The following is a 27,010-nucleotide window of genomic DNA, read 5'->3' as shown; positions in this document are numbered from 1 at the left end:
CTCCATGTTACCGGCCAAAGAGAGTCTGGCCACCTGTCACTGTCAGCCAATACACAGAGATGGGGACTGGTTTATTACACTTTATTCATCAGAAGACCAGTGATTCTGGAGGACAGTGAGAGTAGGCTCTCCAAGACTGTTCTGTTCTTCCATTTCCAACCACAGGTTTGTACATGAAAGTTTTATCAAACAAAAATCATGTCAACCCTTACCTTAAACAATAATAATCAGCATAACCCTAAACACTGTAATTCAAACGTTGATCTCCTAAATCAATTGCCCTAAACTACTCAAGATATATACTTTTAGGTTAGAGCTGAACTTACAAAACAGCAAGAATGGGAGACAGGAGGTGAAAGCCACACAGACCAACCAGACCAGCTGTCGTCTCAGCCCCAGCCTACCTGACTCCATCTTATTCTCACCACAAGTGCTCTCACCTGGAATCAGTGTGGGATCCAATAATGACTTGCTCACACTTCTCCTGGAAAATCCTGGCCTTTAATAACCTGGGAGAAGAAACTGCGCAAAGATTTATGGTTCATACCAAGCCAAGGTAAGCTGACAAGGCCTGGATGTTCATAGACATCTGTGCGGATTTATTTCAGCATCCGTTCTAGCTCACCGTGTGTCCCCAGAATCTATACATTGTCTAGGGCACAGAAGATGTTCACCAAATGTCTGTGAGTAAACAAATGTGACCATAAACAACACAGGCTCCTATGTAAATCTTTCCTCAGTACTTTATAAAACACCCGAAGTCTTTATCTGTTCATAGTTAGATACTTAAATCAATCTCATGCTTAAGTCTCAGTTTGGTTTCCTTACTCTCAATTCTCTCTAGAAAATAGGCAGTGTAGATCAAGTAAGATAAAATAGCCAGTTTGCATCCTGGTATCATCCCTGAACTTGCAGCTGCCTTAGTTCTCTGTTGGATCCTGGCCTAAATGTTTCTTGGTTCTCTTAGGTATTTAATTGTATTTAATTCTCTCGGTAATTTCTACATCCTCCTGCAGAGGTAACTTGTATTCTGACCTTTAAATCTTCCTGAATTTCGATCCTCACATAGTTCCTTATGCTAATCATTTACATCCCATGCGTGTATTATCAGGATATTATTTAATTACTATAAATCAACTATGACAGTTATGGCATCTTACTTATTCTTGGGTCCACTGTCTACGCAGCTGCTTCAGCTTTCCAGGTATTAAAGCAAAAAACAGACTTCAGGTTTCAACCCATCCAGTCAGATCACTTTAAGCCATGGTACTTTCCCCCCTCTTCTGGTTTTGGCTTTGTAGTCTGCACAAGAACACCAGCCGCCTTCACACCACCAGAAAGGGCTGTGAGGCTTCACAGTTAGACGCATTGAAAGGCATTCAGCAAGTATAAAGGGCTGTGGTAAAGCCAGTCATTTGGCTGCAATTCCGTGGGCCTCCGAAGCAGGAAACTAGTGTGATTCCCTTCATTTATTTAAAAGAACTCTGAGCCAAGTAAATAGAAAACATTCTTGATACCCGAATGTATCATTAGAAGGATCAGCAAACAAGTGTTTTATACAGATGTTAAACAGTTCCACTTCATGTTTTCAATTGTAAACTGAGTTCTATAGAGTGGGGTAATTAACACTTTCCTTTATGTACTCTGCTCAAAAAACAACCAAATAATGCGTGTTCTCTCTCTCTCTTCATATACATATAAATGCGTGCGTGTGGTAAATATATATTTAAAAATCATGAACCACATTTAATTTACAAAGTTTTACATGTCAGTAATTTCAGGACCTTCAAATTTCTGGTAAAAATGCTATATGCCAGGCTTGGTACTGTGTCCAATTAACCATAGCAGGTGGTAGGTAATTCTCTGAAAAGACTCCCTCACACATAAACTTGTCCTTGAAAATGTCATAGCACAGGCCTGCTTTTCTTTTCCTTCCCTCCCTTCCACCTTCTCTCATTAAGAGTTGAACTGCTTTACAACATAATAGATAATAAAGTCATAATTACATTGTGCAGTACTTATTTAAAAAGAAAGAGAGAAATGGACACATGGGGTTATTCTCCCCCCACCCACCCCCTGCCCCAAACTTGAGTAGGGCAGTTATCTACATGACAGAGCAAGAATGAGGGACCAGCACTCATCAGAGCCACTGGGTAAAGATGCTGGAAGGTCATCCCCCCAGCTCTGTCTAGTGGGGAATGCAGGTGCACCCCCGGCTCCCCTGCCAAGTAGAAAGTGACTTTCTCGTTGAAATGCTTTCAAGCACCCTCCCTGAACAAGAATGTCCATGAGAAGTTACTCCCCAGCAACACAGCCCACTTAAAAAACATTTCTACATTTTTCTTAGAATGCTCAAACAATGGTATAGTTTAGTACATGAGAGCAGAAAAGATTCTCCTTGAGTAAGAGCGCCTTCTCCATGTTTCCATACACAAAGAGGTCACTAGTACTTAGAGTACAGAAAGGGAATGAAAGGGGAAGGGGGAGTAGATTAGCTCTACAGAGCAAAAAGAAAGAAATGAAAGTTCATTCTGATACACGGAGGCTATCCTGTGAAAAAGAACTTATGCCTTAAATACACACCAGGCACAAGAAAATTATGCATGATAAAAATAAACCAGTGGTACAACTAACATACATCCTAAAGCCTCAATAGAAAGGAAAGGAACTACCTGCTTTAAGAAATTAAAAAAAAATTCAACCAGTGGGAAAGCCAGCATGCACACCTGGTTCTCAGTTTACACAGTGCTAGGGGCACCTCAGCATTCTTCCTCCTCAGGCTTGAGCAAGTCCAGTCTCTGAGAGGCCGCCTCCAACCAGCAGGGGGCGTGAGACCCGACCCTCTGTCTTCAAGCTGCACCATCCTGCCTTAACATGCACTGAGGGTCTACTTGGGCAACTTGTCATGTTCTATAGCCATGGACTGGTTTCATGGAAGATAATTTTTCCATGGCTGGGGGTTGGGGGATAGTTTGGGGATGATTCAAGCACGTTGATTGTACACTTTGTTTCTATTATTATTACACTGTAATACACAATGAAATAATTATACAACTCACCATAATGCAGAATCAATGGGAACCCACAGCTAGATCCCTCACATACGCAGTTTACAGTAGGGTTCATGCTCCTGTGAGAATCTAATGCCACCGCTCATCTGACAAAAGTTGGAACTCAGGCAGTGATGGGAGCAATGGGGAGGAGCTCTAAATACCAACGAAGCTTTGTGGGCTCACCCTCTGCCCACCCTGTGCCATCCAGTCAGCTCCTAACAGGCCGTGGACCAGTGGATACAGTCCACAGCCTGGGATTAGGGACCACAGTTCTACAAGACACAATGATAAATGAGAAACAAGACACAGTGCTTGTCTTGTTGGAGTTCACCATCTTCCTAGAATGCTAAAATTGAGCAGGAAAGTGACTGGGGAAATGGTCTCAACACTGTAGGACGAAACCATAAGGGATGCCTGGAATTCAGTCAGATATATTCATAAAGACTGAGTGGTCTGAAGAATATAAAGAAATTCAGAATTATATCAAAGGTCTTTACGTTGGGTGGAAAGTACCTTTACATATTTTAAGAGCCAAAGAAATAAAAAATCCAGTCAAGTGATGTGGGGGCTGCAGGTTTCCCTTTGAAAGTCATGGAGTTGTGGACTTAGCAATTACGAGTTCAGAGTAATCACTGGGGTCACCAGAGGGAATCCTATAAAGTTTCAAGTCAAATCTCCAGTCCTTGTACAACCTTCTGGAGGTATCCATAAGGTAACCTCCCTCTGTTGGAAAGTAGCCTCAATGAACTGATAAGGTCTCTATACAGAGTATCAATCCCAGAAGAGGTAGGGTCATCCATTAACACCCTTATGTCCACCCCACACATTTCCCATTCCTCCTTCATCAATTTATTTTTTTCCTTAACATTTATGAAAATAGCCAGGCATGGTAGAGCACCCCTGTAATCCTCACACTCTGAAGAGGCTGAAGTGGGTGGACTGCTTGAGCTCAGAAGTTTGAGACCAGCCTGAACAAGAATAAGATCCCATCTCTACTAAAAATAGAAAAACTAGCCGAGCACTGTGGTCAGACCTGTAGTCTCAACTACCTGGGAGGCTGAGGCAGAAGGATCCCTTGATCTCAAGAGTTTGAGGTTGCTGTGAGCTACAATATAATACCAGGGCCCTGTACACAGGGTGACAGGGTAAGACTCTGTCTCAAAAAATAAATTTACCAAAATCCATACTATATATTTTTCTAATTTATGTCATTAACTTTTTGCCTCTTCCCTAGGATTTTAGCTTTACAAGGACAGAAATTTTCATTCCCCCGCCCCCAGTGTTTTTCTAGCCCCCCTAGCAACAGTCTGCATTGGTATATTTTAGATAATTATTGAATAAAGAAATGGCTAAATCAAAACCATAGAACTAGTGTTTTTCTGGCAAGGCATCTGAATATTTGCTATTTTATGTTCGACAGGATTGTTTTATTGAGAGACTATCAAGCTTTAAAATTATAATTTTAAATAGCTAATCAGGTTAGCAATTTAAACTTGTGATTTTTAAGTTGAAATCTTACTAAATTTGTAAGTGATATTAAAACATTCAAGAGAATTTTAGAGTACCCATACTAATATATTTAATTTTTAGAGTTAGAAGATTTAAATACTTAGAAAGGCCAAGTGGAAAATTAAAGTATTTGTACGAAACCGAGTGTAGTAACTGAATTTGTGTATCAGTTAATAACACACTATTTGAGTATCACTAACCAAAGTTGCTTTAAACTTCATTATTAGCCTCTATTAATTGTACGCATAGCATTAGATTTTCAAGGTGAACTTAAAACTGAAAGTGTTCTGAACCTAAAACTTTAATTAATAAAATGTTCGTATTTAAATTAAAAATAAACCTCCGAACAGCCTGTTCCATCAGATATAACGGATGAGTGACGGCAGTGTGCTAAGGACAGTGAAGGCTGGTAAAGCAGAGAAAAGATCACGGGTCTGTGGGTTGGGAAACCCGAATTCTCGTTCTGGTCTCCCATTTATGAGATACCGCATAGGTCAATCCCTTGATCTCTCGAGTGCTTTCATCTACAAAATGAGAAGATTGTATTAGACTATTTGTTAAGCCCCTTTCAACTCTAAATTATGAAGCTGCCTCTTCAGAACATAAAACAGATTCCTAGTGCTGTGGGAGTTGAGAAAAAAGGAGGATGACTTCCATCGGGAAAATCATAAGTTCATTGGCAAAGTATGGGTGGGACCCAAGAGGTCACAATTAAGGGAGAACAGCCTTGTAGGTGGATAAAACCACCCATGTGAACACCCTAACAAGCACAAATAGAAAGTGGCTTTGGAAAATGGGAGTAAGAAAAAATATCCGATGCTGAACTAGCCATTTAGGCTGATCAGGAGTAGACTCCACCAATGTAGTGATGAGAGTATTTAATAGCTCAAAAAGCTAAGGCATCAGTAGCAACCTTCACCATACTCTCTAAGATGCCAGAGAGAGTTAAATAAGATGCAATAGTATTTACACAGGACCTAAACACATTATTATCAGAATTATTATGTCTGTTATGCAAGAAAGATATGCTTTTAAATTATAATCTTTTTTTTGGCAGCTTACTCAAAAATGACCTTACACTATTTTATTAGTATAAAGCTAATGATGACTCAAATATTCATTTTACAGACTCCACCTTGAGTTTTATGAAACTGAAATACCAATTTAATCTGATATTTCTGTAGGCAATTTCCTCTGCCTAGAATTCTCGAAAAAGCTAAAAATACTCCCCATAGAAAGGTCAGTGAAATTCGGAGATGAATGGATTCATACTCATCAATATTTCAAACTCTAGCAGGCTGTCAGGGAGACTTGGGGAAGTGACACATTCAGAGAAGAAAATCAGCATTTTGCAAGTTTAGTTCGATAACTACTTGCAGGATACAGAATAATGTTTTTAAGCATCATGAGAATATGCACATGTTTTCTTATAAATCCCTATAAACTAGCGAGGCAGAGCAGACCACGTGTGCTTTTTGGAAGAGAATGCCGCCAAATTATTGTAGCCTTTATTTCTATAAATGAGACTTTGTCAGGGTAAAATAACTTGACCAGGTGTTGCCAAACCAGGATTTTTTTTTTTTTTTTTTTTTTGAGACAGGAGCCTCAAGCTGTCCCCCTCGGTAGAGTGCCATGGCATTTCAGCTCACAGCAACCTCCAACTCCTGGGCTCAAGCGAGTCTCCTGCCTCAGCCTCCCCAGTAGCTGGGACCACAGGCGCCCGCCACAACGCCTGGCTATTTTTTGGTTGCAGCCGTCATTGTTGTTTGGCGGGCCCGGGCGGGATTCGAACCCGCCTCTTTGGGTGTACCTAGCTGGCACCTTAGCCACTTGAGCCACAGGCACCGAGCCTCAAACCAGGTTTTCAATCACACTGAAAATCAGTTGTCTGAGCAAGCATCCCCACGGGCATCAGTTGCCATCTCCCCCTCCAGCCTTCTTTCTGTAGATTACAACCAGGACACCAGAACAGCCAGAAGAACAAGGACACCCAAAACACACAGTTCGTCTGCATGTCTCACGCTGAGTCTGTTAGAATTTCTCAGTAATTGTTTAACGGTGATGGGGAGAAATTGAATACCTGCATTTTGTTTGTAGAATATACATCAGCTGTTCCGTGAAGTCTTCTCTTTTGAGCTCTCCCACAACAAAACTCTAATCCCACCAAATCTGAATAAACCACAGAATTTATTAAAGTTATCATAGGGGAAACAGGAGTTGGTTTTTGCACTTCTTGGAAAAGCACCATCAGAAGCATCTTCTGTTCCACGTTTTTCTGCTCAGTCTCCCGCAGCTCGTGCTCTTCCCTCTCTGTCTCTTCTTCTCCGTCCAGGGCTCACTCTTGGTGGACCCCTCCCCCTCACTTTCCATATTTCCCCCTTCCCTTCTCCCCACCCCGTCAGTCTCCCTTTCTTAAGAGAGAAGTCCCATCCCAGCTTCCATGTTTATGTGGACACACTCAGACTGCCACGCTTAACATCTCTTCAGGATTTCCAAGTTTGGAACAACATTTAGTGGCCATGTTAGAATTCTGAAAATCCTTAAGATTGTTGTAGTACTTCATCAATTTTAGGAACTTCCATGAGAAGTTACAATCACATTTTTTAAAAAACTATTCCTTTCTCATAAAAGTTAAAATATCTACCTACTCCTTGCCAGAGTTATATATGATGCTACATCTCCTGAATAATATTCATTTATTAATTAATCTATTGTTCTTCTCATGGGGAATTACAGAGTATTTTCCACAAATAAATCATTGTTCCAGACAATGGGGATATAGTAAAAAAGAAAACAGTCACAGTCCCTGCCCTCAAGGAGCTTAAAATGCTAGTTGGGAGAAAAAGAAAAATCAGACAGGATAAAAATGATACATAGTGATTGATATATGCGCGTTAGTGTGTGTATACATACACACATATATGCATATATCAATCACTACAGACGTTTTGAGACAGACTGTGTTGTCCATTATTTCACGTCCAAGAAACCCAGTCAACAGCATCGTTCCTGATTCACCCGTGTAAGCTTCAACTTGCTGAGCTTATTGGTGTTACTGGGAGGGCTTCATTTGTTTCTGTCCTCAGAACTTTGGCAGTGACTCATATACACCTAGGTATTAGAAGTTTTCATGTGTGCCTTATTTATTTTTTGAAACACTGAAAATAGCAAGCACTGAAATCTCTCTTTGTCATTACAGGCTTTTGAGAACACTCAGAGATCTCAAGCACGCTGCTAAGCAACAGACGCTGAGATTTCCAAAGTCCTGCCATCAAGAGCCCTCTCCCTTTCCCATGGCCTCCGGGCCTCTGTACTCCTTCAGCAAGGCTGCACTGCTATCAGCAACATCTGAGCCCCTCAGGCCAGAGATGAGATCTGCTGAGTGAAGAGACTGAGCAGGCGGCCTTCCCTGATGTCACTTCACTAAATCACTATGAGAGAAGCAATGCTGAAACGTAAGCCAAACATTTAACCCGCCCTTCCTTTAAATATATCCAAACAACAAGCATTCCTTTGTATGTGTCTGCTATGCATATCTTCAAGCTTCTATCATAGTAAATAAAGAAGGAACAAAAGCAGCAATCATTTAAAATATTCAGCATCGTGTTGGCAAAATTTCAGTGTGTTTAAGTAGGTGAAATTTATGCTTCTGGTTTGCATCCAGGCCAGATAGCCAAATTCCATCAACTTATATCTATTTCTATCTTCAACCCACTTACCTTTCTTACCTCCAGAAAGCTATTTTTAACTTTGGGGTAGGTGGTGTACCAAAGAATTTTCAGATAAAAGAATGCACTGAAAATAGTTGCTAGATGCAACAAAAACAGGGCAATAAGCTCACAAAGGAAGGACTACGGTGTGTCCATGTCTGCTTCCCTAGCACCTCGTTCAGAGCCCAGCACAAGGGGTGTTCAATCCACATTTCATAAGAAACTAATAAACAAATCTCATCTTCCTTTCTCATTGCCATAACAGTAGCCAAGCATCCTAGTAACAATAGTACCCAAGTGTCATAAGCATTTCACAGGCATCATCTCACCGAACCATCACCAACCCACTGGCTGTCCACCATTTCCTCTATCTTGTAGATGAGCAAATGAGACTTGGCAAAGCTAAAGGTCACATGGCCCAAGGAACTGAACTGGGAAATGAATCCAAATCTTTATGACAACATCCAGGCCCTCCACCACTGGGCAAGAGTCCCTCTATAGGACAGAACCTTTATTTTTCTTTCTTCTGTGTTCTTCCTCCTGACTCCCTCCCACATGACCCCAGCCACCACGGACTGGAGAAGTAGCTTCTGTGGCCACGCAGTCATTCTTTAAGTGAAAAGCATCAGCATCATTAAAGCAGCTTAGGAATTATATGAGAAAAGGAAAATAAGTTGGCTGCAAACTTTTACATAGAAAATAGCATTTAAGGAACATGTGCATGTATGTATAGATTTTAAAAGCAATACCTATTGAAGGAATTTGAGCAGGCTTCTTAAGAACAGGCTAGGCAGAACCTCCAAGATAATGTGATCCGGTACTCTCAGGAAAGAGGTGAACACAGAGGGGAGTGACACAGGGGTGGCAGTGCCAAGGTCACAGGCAGGCCTCCTGGCTCCCAGGCAGTGCACTCTCTGCATCAGGTTGCACCCTCCTTCCTACCCTGGGGTTTGATTGAGAGATGAATAACAGAACAGAAGGAAACAACTACCCACGAAAGAATTTAGATTTATGTTGAGGAGGACATCCAAGGCTCTATACACTATTCCTCATACCACCTATCTGGCTCAAAGTGGAAGTTCCTTTGGCTCAAATGACTAAGCAGGAACAGCCTTATAATTAAGAGAAGAGTAAAGAGAGAAAGGAAAATGGGACAGAGGTTAACAGGGAGTGGCACTCCGCCTTCCTCTTGGATTCCTTCTGTGAGGACATGCTCACACTCACACATAAACACATAGCCAGGCTGCCATGCGTTAGGAAGAGACTTGATGATAGAAACAAGGGTCACATTCAACAGTAATATTGGTAGATGAACTCTGGTCGCAAACCCAGGGCCGATTTAGTCTTTTTAATGGGGAAAGGGCAAAAAAGAATCACTTACCAACTTTGTTTAAGTTATTTCCTTCTCATTGATTTTTATCAATTGTGCAATCACCTGATACTGAGCAAAGACAGTAGGAAGAGCCTGTTGATTTCAGTAGCACATTTGCCAGGAACTAGCAGACTTTCTAAAAGATGGTCCTTTACTTCATTTATTCAATACATACTGACAGAACTGCTCCTACGTGTCAAGCCCTGTTCTAGGTGCTGGAGAATGAACAGTGCCAATGGTAAAATACCTTGGCCTTGCAGAATGCACCATTAGGAGGGGTGGGAAAGGCAATGAACAAAATAAACCACGCCATACCCATACATACTACATACTCCTAGCACGCTCTGTATGTTCAGCATGGTAGAGAGGCACGGCTGCTAAAGAGCAAAGCAAAGGGCAGGCAGAGAAACAGTGTCCGTGTGAGTGTGGCAAGGGACGAGGGTGCAATTGTTCACAAGGGGGTCAGAAGACGACCATCCCCAGCATTGGCAGGACCCCAAGCAAGAACACAAAGGCATATGGCCTATCCTCTCCTTCGACACAGACTTGCACTGTGCTAGTTATCCAGCACTGCATAACTAATTACCACCAAGTTAACTCTTTAAAACAACACACATTTAAAACAAATAAACAAAACCCCCCCCCCACATTTATGATCTCAGAGTTTCTGTGGATCAGAAATCGAGGCATAGCTTAGCTGGGTCCTCTGCTCAGGGTTTCACAAGGCTGCAAGTGAGCCAGGCTATATTTTATTATTTATTTCAATGTCAGATTAATATACGAGTACAAATAATTAAGGTTATATCATCTGCATTTGTTAGGTAAAGTCCAAGTCGTAGTTGAGCCCCTCACTCAGGAAGAGCGTCATAGACATTGTGCCTGTTATGTGAAAGCTTAGAAGGAGGGAGAGGGGGTTAGCAAGGCTAGCTTTTCATCTAGAGGCGACCAGAGGAGAAATGCTTCATTTTAGATGGCTGGCAGAATTCATTTTCTGGCAGCTGTAGAAGGACCTGGGTTTTTATTGCTTTCCATAGATCCTAGAGACACCCACAGTTCCTTGCCACGTGGGTGTCTCCTACACAGCTGCTTATTTCATCAACCCACAAGGAGTGTCTCAGCTCATTTGCTAAGACGGAGTCTTATTAAGGTCATGTAATCACAGGAATCACATCCCATCGTGTTTGTCACACACATCCTCAAACCGAAGAGGGCACCATAATCCCCTAATGGGCATGTTCAGCATAACTGCCCACTCCCAAGGTTTCTGATTTGGTAGGCCTAGAATGTGGCCTAAGAATTTGCATTTCTAGCATATTCCCAGGGGCAGCTGATGGTGCTGGTCAAGGAATCACACTTTGAAAACTTGCTTGCTAGCCTGTATGTTCAAGCTACTCTTATTGCCATTCTGAAAATCAGGCAGCTCTCTCACTTAGGAAAGTGCAGACAGCAGCACAGTCTGTCCATAGACTGCTCGTGAAAGCCTGGTGCTGTGGGCTGTTTGGGCAGGGAATTCTGGAGTCTCAGAAACCCAGAGCATGGCCTAGGAGACACAGGTTCTAGGAAGGCCTAAGAACTACTCACTGTGAACAAAAGCTCAACCAGAAGAGGACTAAGGTGGGGCCCTCTAAAGCCAAAGGCTCAGGACAGCTGTTAAGAATTATGAGAGGTCAGATTTTATCCTTACTTACAAGCCAGCTAATTAACCTGCCAATTTCATGATGCTGGCAAAATACACAAACCTCCTGGGTCTTAGACAAAAGACAATTTACTACTCACAGCAATAGCTGTAGCCAAAGTGCCATCACTGCACAAGTTCCCTGAGCCCTAATTCCGAGACGGTATTGTGATGAGGACCATGTGTTGCCTGTTTACACGGTAGGGTGTGTTACAGGAGAGAAACCCTGAGATTAGGAAACCCCGATGTGTACAGGGGCTGCTAGCCAATCTAGCCAGCATCTAGTCTTTATCTTTCTTATCCTAGATAGTAAATAAATCTGCCTATAAGGAAGGCAGTTGTTCTTCTAAGGCTGCCTACTATGCAAACATCCTTGAAAAGAGAGTCTGCAGAAAATTAGCTGTTAACTACTTTGCACAGAAGATGAGTTGTGCAAAAACTTGAGAGACCCAGGGAGAATGGTTTCCTGAAAACAAGAGTTCAGTCACCAGGTCTAAAGGTTAATACTGACCAGGAACATCTGGCTAAAGAACCAAAAATGGTGAGGAAGCAGGCCCAGAAGATTCTAAGGAAGAACATGTGAGGCAAAGGGATTAATGAACTGAAGATTCTGAAAAAGAAACAAAGGGAATAAGAACAAAGAAGAAACAAAGGGAATACACGGAGAGCTGACCTGCTAGGAAACTCCTGCATCGATCCAGATGAGAGATGAGGGAGGCCTGGCACCAGGCAATATAGCAGAGGTGATGGAAGATGTTTCACTTTAGATGCATTTTGAAAGTAAAGCTGGGATGAATACTGGAAATAGGGTGTGTAGAAGGTCAAACTTTGGAGGACAGGTTTCATCTTTCTCCTTTTGAAATGGAATTGCCATTGCCTGAAATGGGGATGACTTTGGGAGGACTAGGGATATCTCAGGGGGGAAATCAGGAGATCAATGTTATCCATGTTAAGTTCAAGATGTTTATTGTGTCCACATGCATATGGACATACCAGTTGAGCAGTCTGAATTTGAGTGGTGAGGTCCAGGCTGGGAAAATAAATTTTGGCATTTTTTATCATATGGATTGAATTCAAAACCGTGAGTCGTGAGGAGATGGCCAAATAGAGTTAGTGTAGATAGGAAAGAGAAGCAGGCCAGGGACTGACCCTGGGTCATGCCAGCAGTTAGCAAAGGAGTCTGAGAGGGCTTGTGAAGGAGGAGGACAACAAAGAGACTTCAGTGTCTTGGAAACAACTGAACAAAGTGCTTCAGGGAGGAGACAGTGGGCAATGGTGGTAGCCAAGTGATGCTACTAGGTCAACTGAGATGCGTACTGAGAACTGACTGTGGGACTTGTGCACTTGAAAAGAGAAGGAGGGAAAGGAAGGGAAGGTAGAAGGAGAGAGAGAGAAGGCAAGGAAAGAAGGAGAATGCACGCAAGTGAATACTAATTTTTTTTTTTTTTGCCAAATCTAGTGGAACCCCCAAATCAAAGCTATGATATGAGCCCATTACATCCAGCATATATCACAGGTCCTATTACGTTAAACAAACAAAAATACATTTATTTTCCCTCAGCCTTGGAGAAGGGATAAAAAGAAAGGGTGAAAATCTGAGGACAGAGATCAATTCTACAAAATGGGGCGAGGACACTATCTGAGTAAAAAGGGGGCGGAGAGGAAAGGACACTGCTTGTGGCACTTCTCCAGCACTGTCTGAGTAAAGAGGGTGCTGAGTCCCATGTGATGGGTCAGGAGTCAAACAGAACACTGGAATCCAGTTATTTCTCTTCTAGAGGGCAGATCTCCACAATGGAGTGGCTTTTGTGTTTTCACACGCTGTGAATTCCTGGGTCACTGCAAATAATAATATTTCATGGTTAAGTACCTAAAATGTCAGATGAAGGTAGATATAAACAATATTTTATTGTTGTCCTCCATTAGCAAAGGCTATAAAAAGTTCTATTTGCATCTAATTGTAAGATGTGGAGTAGTAGGAGATGGAATGGTAGTGTGTAGTAGCACTGACCTCCTAGATCTTTTAATGAAGGAAATCAGCAAATCCATTAATCAAATGAATGTAAGTCAAATGCAGAAAAAATATTGACTCCAATTATTTTCAAACATATGCCTGAGTCTCTCTTTTCAGATGTGTGTAATACCTCTGTTTACCATTACTCAACCCACCCCCTGTCCTTTTTCAAGACAAGATTTGCTTTTCAAATGTATAAGATTAATTATTTGTGAGTACACGGCTTTCCTGTAGATGCCAAAACACCTAGAAAGAAGAGGCCAGAGTCTTGGGATCTTCCCTCATATGCAAGAGAACCTGAATGGTATAATCACCTGCCTTTGGCCTGCTGGTCCTTTCACATCTTCTGCATGCCAAATCACATTTCAAAAAATTTCTGAATGCACATTCTTATTTCTACATAGTTCCTAAATTATCACAGTGAAAGTTGAAAGCCCTAGTTCTCAGAATATGCTTCCTTCTTTTGAAGGACAGTGTGTGGTTGAGAAAGGGCTACGAGAACCTGATAGGACACTGGATGAATGGCAGGAACCATGCTGGATACACAGTAGACCAGGAAGAGGTAGATATTTTCCCTGCCAGTAATGCCCTTCAGGTATTGGATAAAATATAGAGCGCTGAAAGGGATCAAGGTTTTCCACCCCCAAATATGCCACTTTGCCATAAGACTTATTTCAAGCTGACAGAATTTGAGTCCCCGAGATGCTTTACTTGCCTAAAAACAGAGCCTTCCCAAAGTAGTCAGTGGTCATAAATCCCCTCCCAGGAGCAGCTCTCCCTTCTCTTCTGGACACTGTCACAAACTGTCATATCTCCCATCTATTCTCCTAAAGGTCCACTTATCTTTTTTTTAAAAGTCACGTGCTCTCCTGATATTATACTTTCTTTCTTTCCCTTTCCATTGTAGAAAAGGCATTGACATTCTCAAATCTTATTACTCCTTGGACATTCACTTCTTTCTCTGATGCCCTAAAGCAAGTAAAATTTAAAAATAAGTAACTGTAAGCATTTCTCCTGTGAATCTGTCTGGTGTCAGTTTAATTCACAGGATGTCAGGCAGTTAGCCTGAGAGGGTGGGGAAAAGCTCTTCCTCTTCTTGTGTCTCTTACCTGGTGATTAATGAGGCTGTTTGCTCTTTTCTCTTTGATTTGCTTGAGTTTTTTGCATACCATGGAATATGATTCAGCCATTAAAAGATGGAGACATTGTATCTTTTGTATTTACCTGGAAGAATTTGGAGAACATTCTCCTACATATCTCAAGAATGGAAAATGAAGCAGCCGATGTGCTCAATACTAAGTTGAAACTAGTAGATTGACAACTACAGGCCCACAGGAGAGAAAAACTCGATTAAGTTCAAGAAGGTGGGGGGGAGTTCGGTAAGTTCTTACCTAATGGATCCAATATATGGGATTTTGGGACACCTCCTGGGTGGAGGACTCAATGACAACTCTGACTTTACCTTACAGATGCAAATAATGTAACCTAATAGCATGTACCCTGAAATTAAAAAAAAAATTCTTCCTCTCCTACAGTGCTTACTGAAAGCTTTCCAACCATTTAAAAGAAAGTTTACAGGCTTGGCACCCGTAGCACAGTGATACCAGCCATATACACTGAAGTTGGCGGGTTCGAACCCAGCCCGGGCCAGCTAAAACAACAATGACAACTGGAACAAAACATAGCCAGGCATTGGGGTGGGCACCTAATTGCTGTAGTCCCAGCAATTTGGGAGGCTGAGTCAAGAGAATGGCATAAGTCCAAGAGTTGGAGTTTGCTGTGAGTTGCGACACCACAGCACTCTACCAAGGGCAACATAGTGGGACCTATCTCTAAAAAATAAAAAAGAAACTTTATAGGTAGGATGGGCATCTTGGAACTTCCTATCAGGGTCCTGGGATATTTACAAAGGATTAACAGGGGTCGAAATCTGTACTTTTCTCCTGTCCTATCCTAACTCTTAAGTCAGGGAAACCATCTTTCCATGATGTCTTTGTGTAGAAATGAAACCATTTCAGAAGCCAAAACATTGAGAAATACTTACAGACAAAGCTGTTTTTATTTCTCATTATTGTTGCTTTCAGGTCACTCATGTGTGAGGGAGAAAAATCGGTGAAAAACTACAAATATTCAACAGCCAGAGATTTTAAAACTGAACGATCTGAGGAGATCTCACACAACCCCCATCCTAAATTGGCTTTTTCTTTTGAATGAATCAGTTCTGCTTCCATGAATATGCTTGGGAGATGGTTAAATGAATAAAACATATTCATGTAAACAAGTAATTATAATACTCAGGAGACAATAAACAGCTTTCCTTTTTGGGGTACTCATTGAAATTAGTCTTTTCATCCAACATCTCAAGAGTACAGATCTTACTTTCTGGAAACAAGTACTCAGAGCCTATGATTTATTTATTTTAAGGTCCTGAGATTATTGGACACACACGAACACCAAGTGGAATAATATATTTGAACTATTTCATACTTGAAGTGACTTTTCCTTGCATTTAGTGATAAAATTGTACACTGTTTTTAAGAATCACGTGTTTTAATGGCTTTTGCAGAATTTATCTCAAATCAATGCTGTTTCCATGATCCTTGACAAGACGCTTTTGTTATTGATTGACAAAAGAGATTTCTAATTATTAGAAAAAATGTGTTTTGCAATTTCCAAGGATGTAATGAGGATTCTATATTTTAGATCTATGTCAGGGGAATAATCCTTTGTATAAGATAACAACCACAGTGAGTTTGGAGACAAAACGTAACACATACATGCGTTTTCAGTGTGTGGTACGTGATCTGGCTACAACAAAGTGCCAGATTCTTGCCTTTTGAGCAGAATGAGCAGTATGATGAAGGGTATTCTTGGAGATTTCTGGTTTTATTCTGGGAATTTCACTTCCTCTGCATCAAAATGCGCACTTATAAACGGTTCACACTGTGAGAAACTATTTAAAATTCATCTTTCCTTGAGGACCCAAAGCTTCCATTTAGCCAATTCAAATTCATTAAAATGCTCTGCGGCTGTTCCTGGTCGGTTAACAATGATTCTTAAGCTGATGCATATATTTTAAATAAATTACAGTTTTATTCCTTAAGTGTTCAATGAAAAGTGCGATGACAGATTCAAAAATCCACACCTTGGGGGCATCTGTTATGCATTCTTAATTACATAATAACTTAGTAAATTCAGAGGTGCCTTGAAGGTGTTGTTGGGGGCATTCCAGAACAGCAGTAATGGCGACAGTCTGCACACAGGGTGAGCAAAGGAGCTGATGACTGGAGTAGATGTCCTTTTGTCTTCACTTGCCACTGAGGCCATATAAACGTAACACAGATGTTAGAGTAGCTTGAGGTCAAATCCTCTCACTGTTCATTTTTTTTTTCAGCAACTTTATTAGGTATTTTCCTAAAGTAGCTATTGTGCTAATATGCTTGGGAGATGGTTAAATGAACAAAACATATTCCTATAAACAAGTAATTATAATTTTTAGGAGACAATAAAAAGCTTTCTTTTTTGAAAGGCACTCATTGAAATCAGTCCGTTCAGCCAGCATCTAAAGACTAGAGATCCTAGTTTCTGGAAACAAGAACACACATCCTTTGACTTTTATATACTTCAAAGTTCTAAGATTACTGGATACAGATGAACACCAAGCAGAATAACATGTTTGAGCCATGTTTGAACTGGCTTTCCTTGAGCTGGTGGTAAAATTCTACACTGGTTCTAAGAATCACATCATGTGACTTTTATAGAGTTCTTCATCTTGACAACCAAACTGAAATAGTCAACTGTTGTTAAATGAAGAGTCCTCCTCCCCACTTCCAACTTGTCAGATTATGAGGCTTGTTCTTAAAAATCTCAGATATACTGAGTTCCATTCATATTCCCAGACCTAGACCCTGGCCACATATAGCATGAACCCTGCCTTTTGAAAAGCTTTAACTGTATAGAACCCAAAGCAAAATCATTACTTGTAACTTTGCACATTGACCGCATACCAATATAAGCAGATGCTTTAGAATGGCAATTAAAATCCCAAGGTATAAAGTCTCCTGATTGCAAATCCCAGCTCCAACACTTCCAAGCTGGATGAGCTGGAGAAAGTTGTATAACCACTTTGTCCTGAAGTTTCCTCATGTGTAAAATAAATATAACATTCTCTTCCTTGTGAGTTTGTTGTACTTATTAAATAACAAGTTTTTAAAAAGTGCATAGCATAATATGACATCTAAAAAAACACTAAAATATTATTATTATCACCTCAAAATGTGAATTAGTTCTAGGCAGCCATGCTAGCACTCGAAAAATCCGTCATCTCATCAGTGCTCTGTACCAGGACCCACAGGGATGACCTCAGCTCTCCTTTGCCTCCCTCCTGAAATGATGACCCAGCCAAGCTGCTCTTTGTTTACATGTTCCCATGTCGCTCAGTGCACACTGAGGCACAGTGCATTTCAGTTAAGCTCACTCATACTCTGGGCTCGCATGGACCTGGAGTTGAATCTTGTCTTTCTTACTTGATCTGTCTGATCTTTAGTTTCCCTATTCGTAAAATAAGTTTAAAAAAGAAAAAATGTAAAGGTATCTACTTCGTGGTGTTATTATAAGGTTTCAGAAAGATGATGGGCTCTGCGCCCATAGCTCAGTGAGTAGGGCGCCCACCACATACACCGAGGCTGGTGGGTTGGAACCCAGCCGGGAGTCAGCTAAACAATGACAACTGCAACAACAACAGAAAAAATAGGTGGGCACTGTGGCAGGTGCCTGTAGTCCCACCTACTTAGGAGGCTGAGACAAGAGAATTGCTTAAGCCCAAGAGTTTGAGGTTGTTGTGAGCTGTGATGCCATAGCACTCTACCAAGGGCAACATACTGAGACTTTGTCTCAAAAAAAAAAAAAAAAAAGGTGCCCGTTGCTCAGTGGGTAGGGCTCTGGCCATCTGCAGCCCCTGCCAAACTACAACAAAAAAAAAAATAGCCAGGCGTTGCGGTGGACCCCTGTAGTCAGTCCCAGGTACTTGGGAGGCTGAGGCAAGAGAATAGCCTAAGCCCAGGAATTAGAGGTTGCTATAAGCTATGATGCTACAGCACTCTACCAAGGATGATAAAGTGACAATAATATTTGTAGACTCTGTGTCTACAAAAACAAAAAAAGAGATAATGCATGCCAAGATTGTGGCATATGCTAATAAGAGCAACAGCATGTATTTATATAGTTCTTACACTGTTTTAAGCACTTTGCATACACTAACCTGTTAAGTCCTTATGGTAATCCTGTGATATCATAGCTACTATCTTCATCTCACCATGCAGAAATCAAGTCCCAGATAGATCAGTAACTTGTTCATGGTCATATTAATGGTAAGCAGCATGGTTAGAATTAAAATCTAGGCAGTTGGCCTTGATTCTGGGATCTCAACTAGTCGACCCTGCTGCCTCCCAATAGTACATGTTTGTTGAATATTTGCTCTAACCACAGTAATCAATATCTGTGGAAATATTTATTTAACGAATCAATATCTGTTGAAGTATTTATTATTTACTATGCCTCAGCATAGTAAATGCTATACTATATTGTAGGTTACAAAAAATAGACTCTTTTCCTTATAAAATTTTTTTTAAAAATCTCAGATTCTGACTACCCAATTAAAAAAATGAAGTTTATATTAGGGAAGGTAATTCCAAAAAGTTCCAATATATTATAATATCTAGCATTTGTAGGAATAGATTTTTACGGGATTTTAATAACATCTATAGTACATGATTTGTTCTAAATGACTTCACCTAACATACATTATTACCTACTTTAAAACGTTTACTTAAAGATGAAACAAAACTATAAGGGAGAGCATCGGAGACAGTCTAGATAATTCTAATAATATTGTTAAAAATCACACATCAAAGTGTACACCAGGGAACTTCCACAGTTTGAGGTTTATAATTATGTTGCCTGAATTGCAATATAAAATTCTAAATATAACATACACAATGCAAAATAATTTTCTTTCTTATATAATCTGATACTTACAATAGAGACAAACATACTTCCTTTTATTGAGCTTCACTTTACTGTACTTCATAAATACAGCAAAGCGGTTTTTACAACTTGCAAGTTTGCGGCAATCTTCAACTGCGCTAGCCCACCGGCACCATTTTTCCAACAGCCTTGTGTTGACGTCATGTCTCTGTGTCCCATTTGGTAATTCTCACAATATTTCAAGTTTTTTCATTTTTATTGCATCTGTTTTGGTGACCTATGATCAGTAATTGGTTATGTTACCACTGTAATTGTTTTGGGGCACTGCAAACTGCACCTATATAAAAAGGCAAACTCAATGGATAAATGGTCTGTGTATTCTGATTGCTCCACCAACCAGTTATTTCCCCATTGCTTTCCGCTCTTTGGGCTTCCCTAGTCTCTGTGACACAACAATACTGTAATTAGGTCAATTAATAACTCTACAGTGGTCTCTAAGCCATCAAGTGAAAGGAGGGGTTGCATGTCTCTCACTTTAAATCAAAAACTAGAAATGATTACGCTTAGGGCGGAAAGCATGCCAAAAGCCAAAACAGGTTGAAAGCCAGGCCTCTTGTGCCAGTCACCAAGTTGTGAATGCAAAAAAAAGTTCTCAAAGGAAATTAAAAGTGCTACTGCAGTGAATACGTGAATGATAAAGTGAAACAGCTATATTTACTATTATGGAGAAAATACGATTGGTCTGATAGGACACATTAGCCCCAATGTTCCCTTAAGCCAAAGACTAACCTTGAGCAAAGTCCTAACCATCCTCAATTCTATGAAGGTAGAGAGAGGGGAGGAAGCTGCAGAGGAAAAGGTGAAAGCTAGCAGAGGTTGGTTTGCAAGGTTTAAAGAAAGAAGCTATCACCATAACATAAAAGTTCAAAGCCCAATAGCAAGTGCTGATGTGAAAGCTGAAGCAAGTTATCCAAACATCTAGCTAAGGCCCCTGATGGAGGTGACTACACTAAACAATAGATTTTCCACGTTGACAAAACAGCCTTATATTGGAAGAAGATGCCATACAGGCATCTTTCTTAACTAGAAAGGAGAAGGGAATACCTGACGTCAAGGCTTCAAAGGACCAGCTGACCCTTTTGTTAGGGGCCACTGAAACTAGCAATTTTAAGTGGAGGCCAATAGTGATTTACCATTCTGAAAATCTTAGGACACTTAAGGATTATGCTAAGTCTACGCTGCCGATGGTTTATAATGGAACAAAAAACCCTGGATAACAGCATGTCTGTATACAGCAGGGTTTGTTGACTATTTTGAGTTCACTGTTGAGACCTGGTGCTCAGAAACAAAGATTCCTCTCAAAATAGTACTATAGCTCATTGAGAATATACTGTGTCACCCAGGAGCTCTGATGGAGATATTCAAGAAGACTAACGTTTTCGTGCATGCTAACACAACATCCATTTTACAGCCTATGGATTAAGGACTAATTTTGCCTTTCAAGTTGTATTATTTAGGAAACACATTTTTCTAAGGCGATAGCTGGCAGAGATGATGATTCTCTGATGGACCTAGCAAAGTAACTGAAGGCCTTCTGGACAGTATTCTCCATTCTAGATGCTGTTAAGAACATCTGTGATTCATGGGAAGAGGTCAAAATATCAACACTACCAGCAGTTTAGAAGTTGATTCCAATCCTTATGGATGATTCCGAAGGGTTCAGTTCTTGAATGGAGGAGATCACTGCAGACGTGGTGGAGACAGCAAGAGAAGTACATAGAAAAGAAGTGGCCTGAAGATGTAACGGAACTGCTGCAGTCTGAAGATATAACTTGAACAGGTGAGGAGCTGATTCTCAGGGATGAGCAAAGAAAGTGGTTTCTTGACATGGAATCTGCTTCTGGGGAAGATGCTGTGAACATCATTGAAATGACCTCAAAGGATTTGGGATATTACATCAACGTAGTTGATAAAGCAGTGACAGGTTTTGAAAGGAATGACTCCAATGTTGAAAGAAGTTCTACTGTGGATAAATGTTAACAAATAGCATCACAGGCTACAGAGAAACCTTTCACGAAAGAAGTGTCATTTGAGGAGGCAAACTTCACTGTTGTCTTGTTTTTTAGATTTTTTGTTGTTGTCTTATTTTTTTAAATTGCCACCACTACCCCCACCTTCAGCAACCACCATGCTGATTATTAGGTCACAGTCATCAACATCAAAACAAAACCCTCCACCAACAAAAAGATTGACTCACTGAAGGTTCAGTGATTGTTATTTTTCAGCAGTATTTTTAATCAAGGTATGTACATCTTTTAGACATAATGCTATTGCATATTTAACAAACTACAGTGGTGTGTAAATGTAACTTTCACACTTACTAAAAAACCAGAAAATTTGCATGCTTCAGTTTATTGTGATATTCACTTTATCCTGGAACTGAACCTGCAACATCCCAAAGTCATTGCCCATATAAGCGATTCCACCTCTTCTATCTGACAGTAGGAGGAAGAGTTATTTTATTATTTTGTAATAAAATATGATACTTTGTTTATAGAGCAAGAATTTGCTTTCCATGCAATATTAATAAAGCAGATATAACATTATAATATTACACATTTGCTAGAGCTTTCTCCCTTATTTCACTTCTTATCCTTATTTTCTTTCATCCATTTCTAATTTACATCATCTTGGTGAGTTTTATATATCTGTATAAACTGCCCAATGTCATTCCTGGAACAAGATAAGAATATATAAATGTCCTATGAGCATAGCATAATGTAAGGTATGTATGATATTTTTCATTTAACAGAATTACAAACAGGATTAATCTAATATTTATCACTTTGAGTCATTCATGGGCTTCTGAGACTCCTCTAGCATGGATGTCTGAATATAACAATATTATAGTAACGTGAATAATGGCCTCCAAAGATAGCAGGTCCTAATTCGTGGAATTTGTAAATATTACCTTATATGGAAAAAAGGTCTTTGCAGATGTAATTAAATTAAAGGTCTTGAGACAAGCAGATTATCCTGGATCACCTAGGTGGACCCTAAATAAAATCACAAGTTTCCTTAAAAGAGAGAAGCAGAGGAAGATCTGACACAGAAGAGAAGACCGTGTAACCCTAAAGGCAGAGATCGGAGCAGTGTAGCCAAAGAATGTCGGCAACCACCAGAAACCAGAAGAGGCAGCACAGATTATCTCTCAGTGTCTCCAGACAGAGGACAAGCTGCTAACATCTGAAGTTCCGCCCAGTGGCAATGATTTTGGACATCTAACCTCCAAACTATAAGAGAATAATATCTATTGTTTTAAGCCACCAAGTTTGTGGTAATTTGTTACGGCAGCTACAGGAAACTAACACAGTTATTAATTTGAACATATACAAAGGTTAAATGGAGACGTTTTCCTTTTAACATTAAAGCCATTGGGAAAAGCAAAAACAACAAAGTTATTTCCATTTAGAACAATGAAATGCGAAATACTGAAAGGTAGTTTAAAAGGATCAGGAAGTTTTTATTTTAAAGGACCTGCCCTATGTTTCAGGGAATTCAACATTCCTAAGTGAATTCCCTTTCTAATGTATCAGTTGTCTTAAAGCAAAACTTTCCAGCACCCGTGACCTCCCCTGAACTGCTCACTCCACATTGTGCTCCAACCCCATCTCACTAAATCACTCTACTATAACCCCAGTTCATGTTATCCCTCCCGCCATCTCTCTAGAATGTCTTCTTGTTTTGCTGAAAGAAATCTACTCTTTCACAAAATCAAAGAGTGTGTTTGCAGAACTTCACTTATAAGAAAGTTTCCAGGACGTCTTGGGCATTAATTAGGCTATATGTATAAATAATGTCCGTAGCACCTGGGTGGCCTTCTGGACAGTACGGGGACAACTTATCAGCACCTGCCTGCTTAACCTTACTCATCTTTGCTTGTGTCTAGATTATGAGGCAGAAAGATAAGCAGCTCCACTCCAGATAATTCTAAAATAAACTGCACTGAATGTAGAAACTTACTCTTTGAAAATCACAGAACTATCTTAGAATGTAAGAGGCAACCATTCATGAAGCCAGAAAAAAAAAATGTGCCAAGTAGAAAAAAAAAGATTTCTTTTTAATAACTATAATGTTTGTGGAAAGTTTTATTCTTAAAGACTCTAACAAGCTTGCTGTTTAAATAACCAAAAAAAAAAAAAAGTATGAAATGAAAAACTTAAATTACTGGGAAAATGAGGATTTTAAGAGGCAAGAATCATCCATTTGGTTGCACAAAGTTAGGAAGGTGGAGTCATCCTTGACACAGCCTCCTTCATATCCTATCCAATCTAAATTCTTTTGATTTTTCTTTTAAGGATTTCTTATATCTGCTTACTTTTCACATATTTTTTTTGCCTTTTTACTAGTCCTCCTCCCCTGCAAAGGTCCCACCCAGTCATGAGAGGGAGGGGAAGGCAGCTGGAGAGGTGGGTAGGAACTTGGGTTTATCAGTCACTTAACAGTCACAGGCTTGAAAAATGAGAATGCGATTCTGACAGCACCAGCTTTAAATAAGGAGTTTCCCTCCATGCACGTGTCCTGTCTGTAGAATGGGAACAAGAACACCAGCTGCCTCCTGACCTCATGAGACTGCTGTGCACATGACAGGCATCAATAGATATAACCCACAAAGAACAGGGACAGGGATGCAATGAACAGCGTGTGCTCTTTTGATTATTGTATACTAAATTTAAGTTTTTCAGGCTCTCACTACCCTATGGGGCCCTCTTCCTGGCATTAACACAGTAGCAATTTACATTTTGTTTATCAAGTAGCTATCGAATTAATGTCTGTCTCTTCCTCTGTTCTATATTTCATGCAGCAGAAATCGGGTCTGTTTATGCTCTTCCTAGCACAGAGCTTGGCAACAGAAAGCATTGAAATTTTTGTTAAGTAAATCCTGGAAGTAAAGCAAACCAGTGACACCAGTGGGTCCCAATCTGTAGTATCAGACGTCTCCAGAATTGGGATGAATGTTTCCTATCTGCTAGAGTTCTTTTCCAATCTCACTGAATAACAGAATCACCAGGGAAGCTTTCAAATACACCCATCTCCAGGCCCCAGAGATTCCAATTTGTTTGAGACGGGGTTGGCCAGGGCCAGTATTTAAGACGGCTAATAATTCTAATCCGCAAGTCAGGTTGGAAAGCTCCAGTGTTGCTCCCACCTGTTTCAGTTCAGGTGTGAAGGCTTCCAACCTGACCTTTTCTTTTGAATTTGACCAACTACCCCCACCCTTGGTTAAATTCTCCTTTCCTATTTACATAATGGAGGAAAAATATTGGAAGTGGCAGCTTTATGGGCAGGATCTTGGCCGGTAGAACGGAGAAGTATGGTTCGTGCTGTTCAATTGTTAATTGCAATCCTGGCAGCAAATCTGTTGGTGCATTCGCCAAACCGCACTCATTCAGGACGCTTCTGCCCCTAGAGGGCGAGCGCACAGGGTCATGAACCTCTTTTTTATTTTTAAACGGGCTTTGATTTATATTAAAAAAGATCAGAGAATTTCCTACAGAGTAGAAGAGAGATGGAGATGATTGCCTTAAAGGATCAACTTTGCAATCCATCCCTTCCGGGTGTTACTCCCCAGGTTGGTTTCTGAGTTGATTTCCTTCCTATCTGTCACTCGCTTCGCGTCGGCCCACCTCTGCCCCTTTCCAAGGTCCGTTTACACGCGTTCTTAAGTGATCCCATCGGTATTCTCTACCCGCGGCCCAAGTGTGACCCCCAAGATGCGAGGCTGCCCTTTGTGAAGCCGCCGCAGGCTCCTGTGGCCGGCGGCTCTGAGAGCCCGGTGCCGGGAGCCGGGCTGCCACACTGAGGTTGGGGGCCCTGGAGCGCCTGGGAGGCGAAGGTCGCTCCCAGAGCGCGGGGAACCGGGGCGCACAGGTGGATCTGCTGGGGGTCGGGGACCGATAGTGTTCGCCTCGCCTCTGAAGGCCGGTCCCTGCGCGGGAAACCCCTCGCCTAGCCAGGAGACCCAGGTCTCTCCGGGACCACCACTCGGACGGTCCCCAGCCTCCCACTTCTCAACTTGGAAGCCATAAGGTGCGACTCCATGGCCCCGGGCGAAAGGAGTCGCGTCCCCCCCTCCCCTCCCCCGAAGAAAAGGGACAGAAACGTGAATTCCAGACCTGGCACAACAGGTCCGATGCACACCGTGAGGTGTGGGCGACTGGTTGCGGAAAGGGGTAGAGCGTTCTGTGGGCTCATTTTCTACGCTAGGACCTGTCCGCTTACTGATCCCCAGACTCACAGCAAATTCTGAGTTTGGGGGGCAGGCATTATCCCGAAGGAGCGGTTGGGAGTGGAGTTCCGGACGCGTAGGACGGTACCAATCCGTTCTTCCAGAGAGCAAAGTTAGATGATTCAGGAAAAGCCTGGTATGCGCGCCCCAAGACCTGGCCCTCAAGGCAATCGGCGACCACTCACCTCGTGCCTGTGCCTCCATGGTGGCCGACTTCGAACCGAGCGCGGCGGGGACGACCTGGTGCTTCGCAGAGCAGATGGCAGCGGTGCCGGGGCCCAGAACGCAGCTGGTCTCGCCGCTCGCTCCCGCTTCCCGGCACGCTTGTCGCTAGCGCTGCGTGGAGGGGGTGGAGGACCACTGGCGGCCACCACTGGCCTCTTCTGGTTACCTCCGCCCCTTCCAGTCCACCTGGTCCGAACGGAGGTGGAAAGAGCTCCCCGCGGAGCGCCACCTGCCGGCCGCTCTGCGCAGCGGGCGCAAGGCGTCCCCTCAGGCGCAGGGCTCTGGAGGTTTTACCCGCTCCCTTCCAGAACACCGCAATAAAACTAGTCCACGATTTTTATTTTATTTTTTTTTAGTTTCCCAGTGTATACCAAAGTTATGTTCACCCTCTGCTACAATCTGTTACGTGTGCCATTATGTTTCCAAAGCTGTAAACACCTTAATTTAAAATACTTTTTTTGCTACAAAATGCTAAAGAGTAATAATCTTTTTGCTGGTCATGGGTCTTGCCTGAATGTTGAAGGCTGCTGACGATCAAGATGGCAATTGGTGAAGGTTAGGGTGCCTGCGGCAACTTCTTAAAGTGAGATAACAAGGCAGTTTGTCCTGTCAGTTGGCTCTTCCTTTCATGAAAGATTTCTGTGACATGCAATGCTATTTAATACCATTTTAGCCACAGAACTTTTAAAAAAAATTAGAATCTATCTTATCAAACCCTGCCACTGCTTTATCAACTAAATTTGTGTGATATTCTAAATCCGTTGTTGTCATTCCAACAATGTGCAAGGCATCTTCCCCAGGAGTAGATTCCATCTCAAGAAACTACTTCCTTGGGGTGGCGCCTGTAGCTAAAAGGAGTACGGCGCTGGCTCCATATGCCAAAGGTGGTGGTTTCAAACCCAGGCCTGGCCAAAAAAGAAAAAAAAGAAACTACTTCCTTGCTCATTCATAAGAAGCAACTCTTACCAGTTCAAGTTTGCTCATGCAAGTGATTACAGCGAGTCAGTGACCTTCAGGCTCTGCTTCTCATTCTAGTTTTCTTGCTATTTACATCACATCTGCAGTTATCTCCTCTACAGTCTTGAATCCCTCAAAGTCATCCCGAGGGTTGGAATAATCTTCTTCTAAACTCCTGTTAAGGTTTGAACCTGCTCACATGGATCATTAAGAATCTTCTT

At 41.4% G+C, this 27,010-nt stretch overlaps 1 protein-coding gene across 3 annotated transcripts in view; it reads right to left on the bottom strand.

Moving 5' to 3' along the window:
- The window catches only part of TPD52L1 (tumor protein D52 like 1), a 105,466-nt gene extending 79,430 nt beyond the window's left edge, over positions 1-26,036 (bottom strand). For all 3 annotated transcript variants that reach the window (XM_023513415.1, XM_012806206.2, XM_012806208.2), the window contains exon 1: positions 25,793-26,036. In XM_023513415.1, the coding sequence (XP_023369183.1) occupies positions 25,793-25,811 (19 nt within the window). In that variant the 5' untranslated portion in view covers positions 25,812-26,036. The remainder of the gene's footprint in view (positions 1-25,792) is intronic.
- Between the last annotated feature and the right edge of the window lie 974 nt (positions 26,037-27,010).

Source organism: Otolemur garnettii, unplaced genomic scaffold (genome assembly GCF_000181295.1).
Source record: "Otolemur garnettii isolate 467f Iridium unplaced genomic scaffold, OtoGar3 scaffold00002, whole genome shotgun sequence".
Lineage (NCBI taxonomy): Eukaryota > Metazoa > Chordata > Mammalia > Primates > Galagidae > Otolemur > Otolemur garnettii.
The sequence above is the reverse complement of the archived record's forward strand: the minus strand, read 5'-3'. Positions and strand labels throughout refer to the sequence as shown.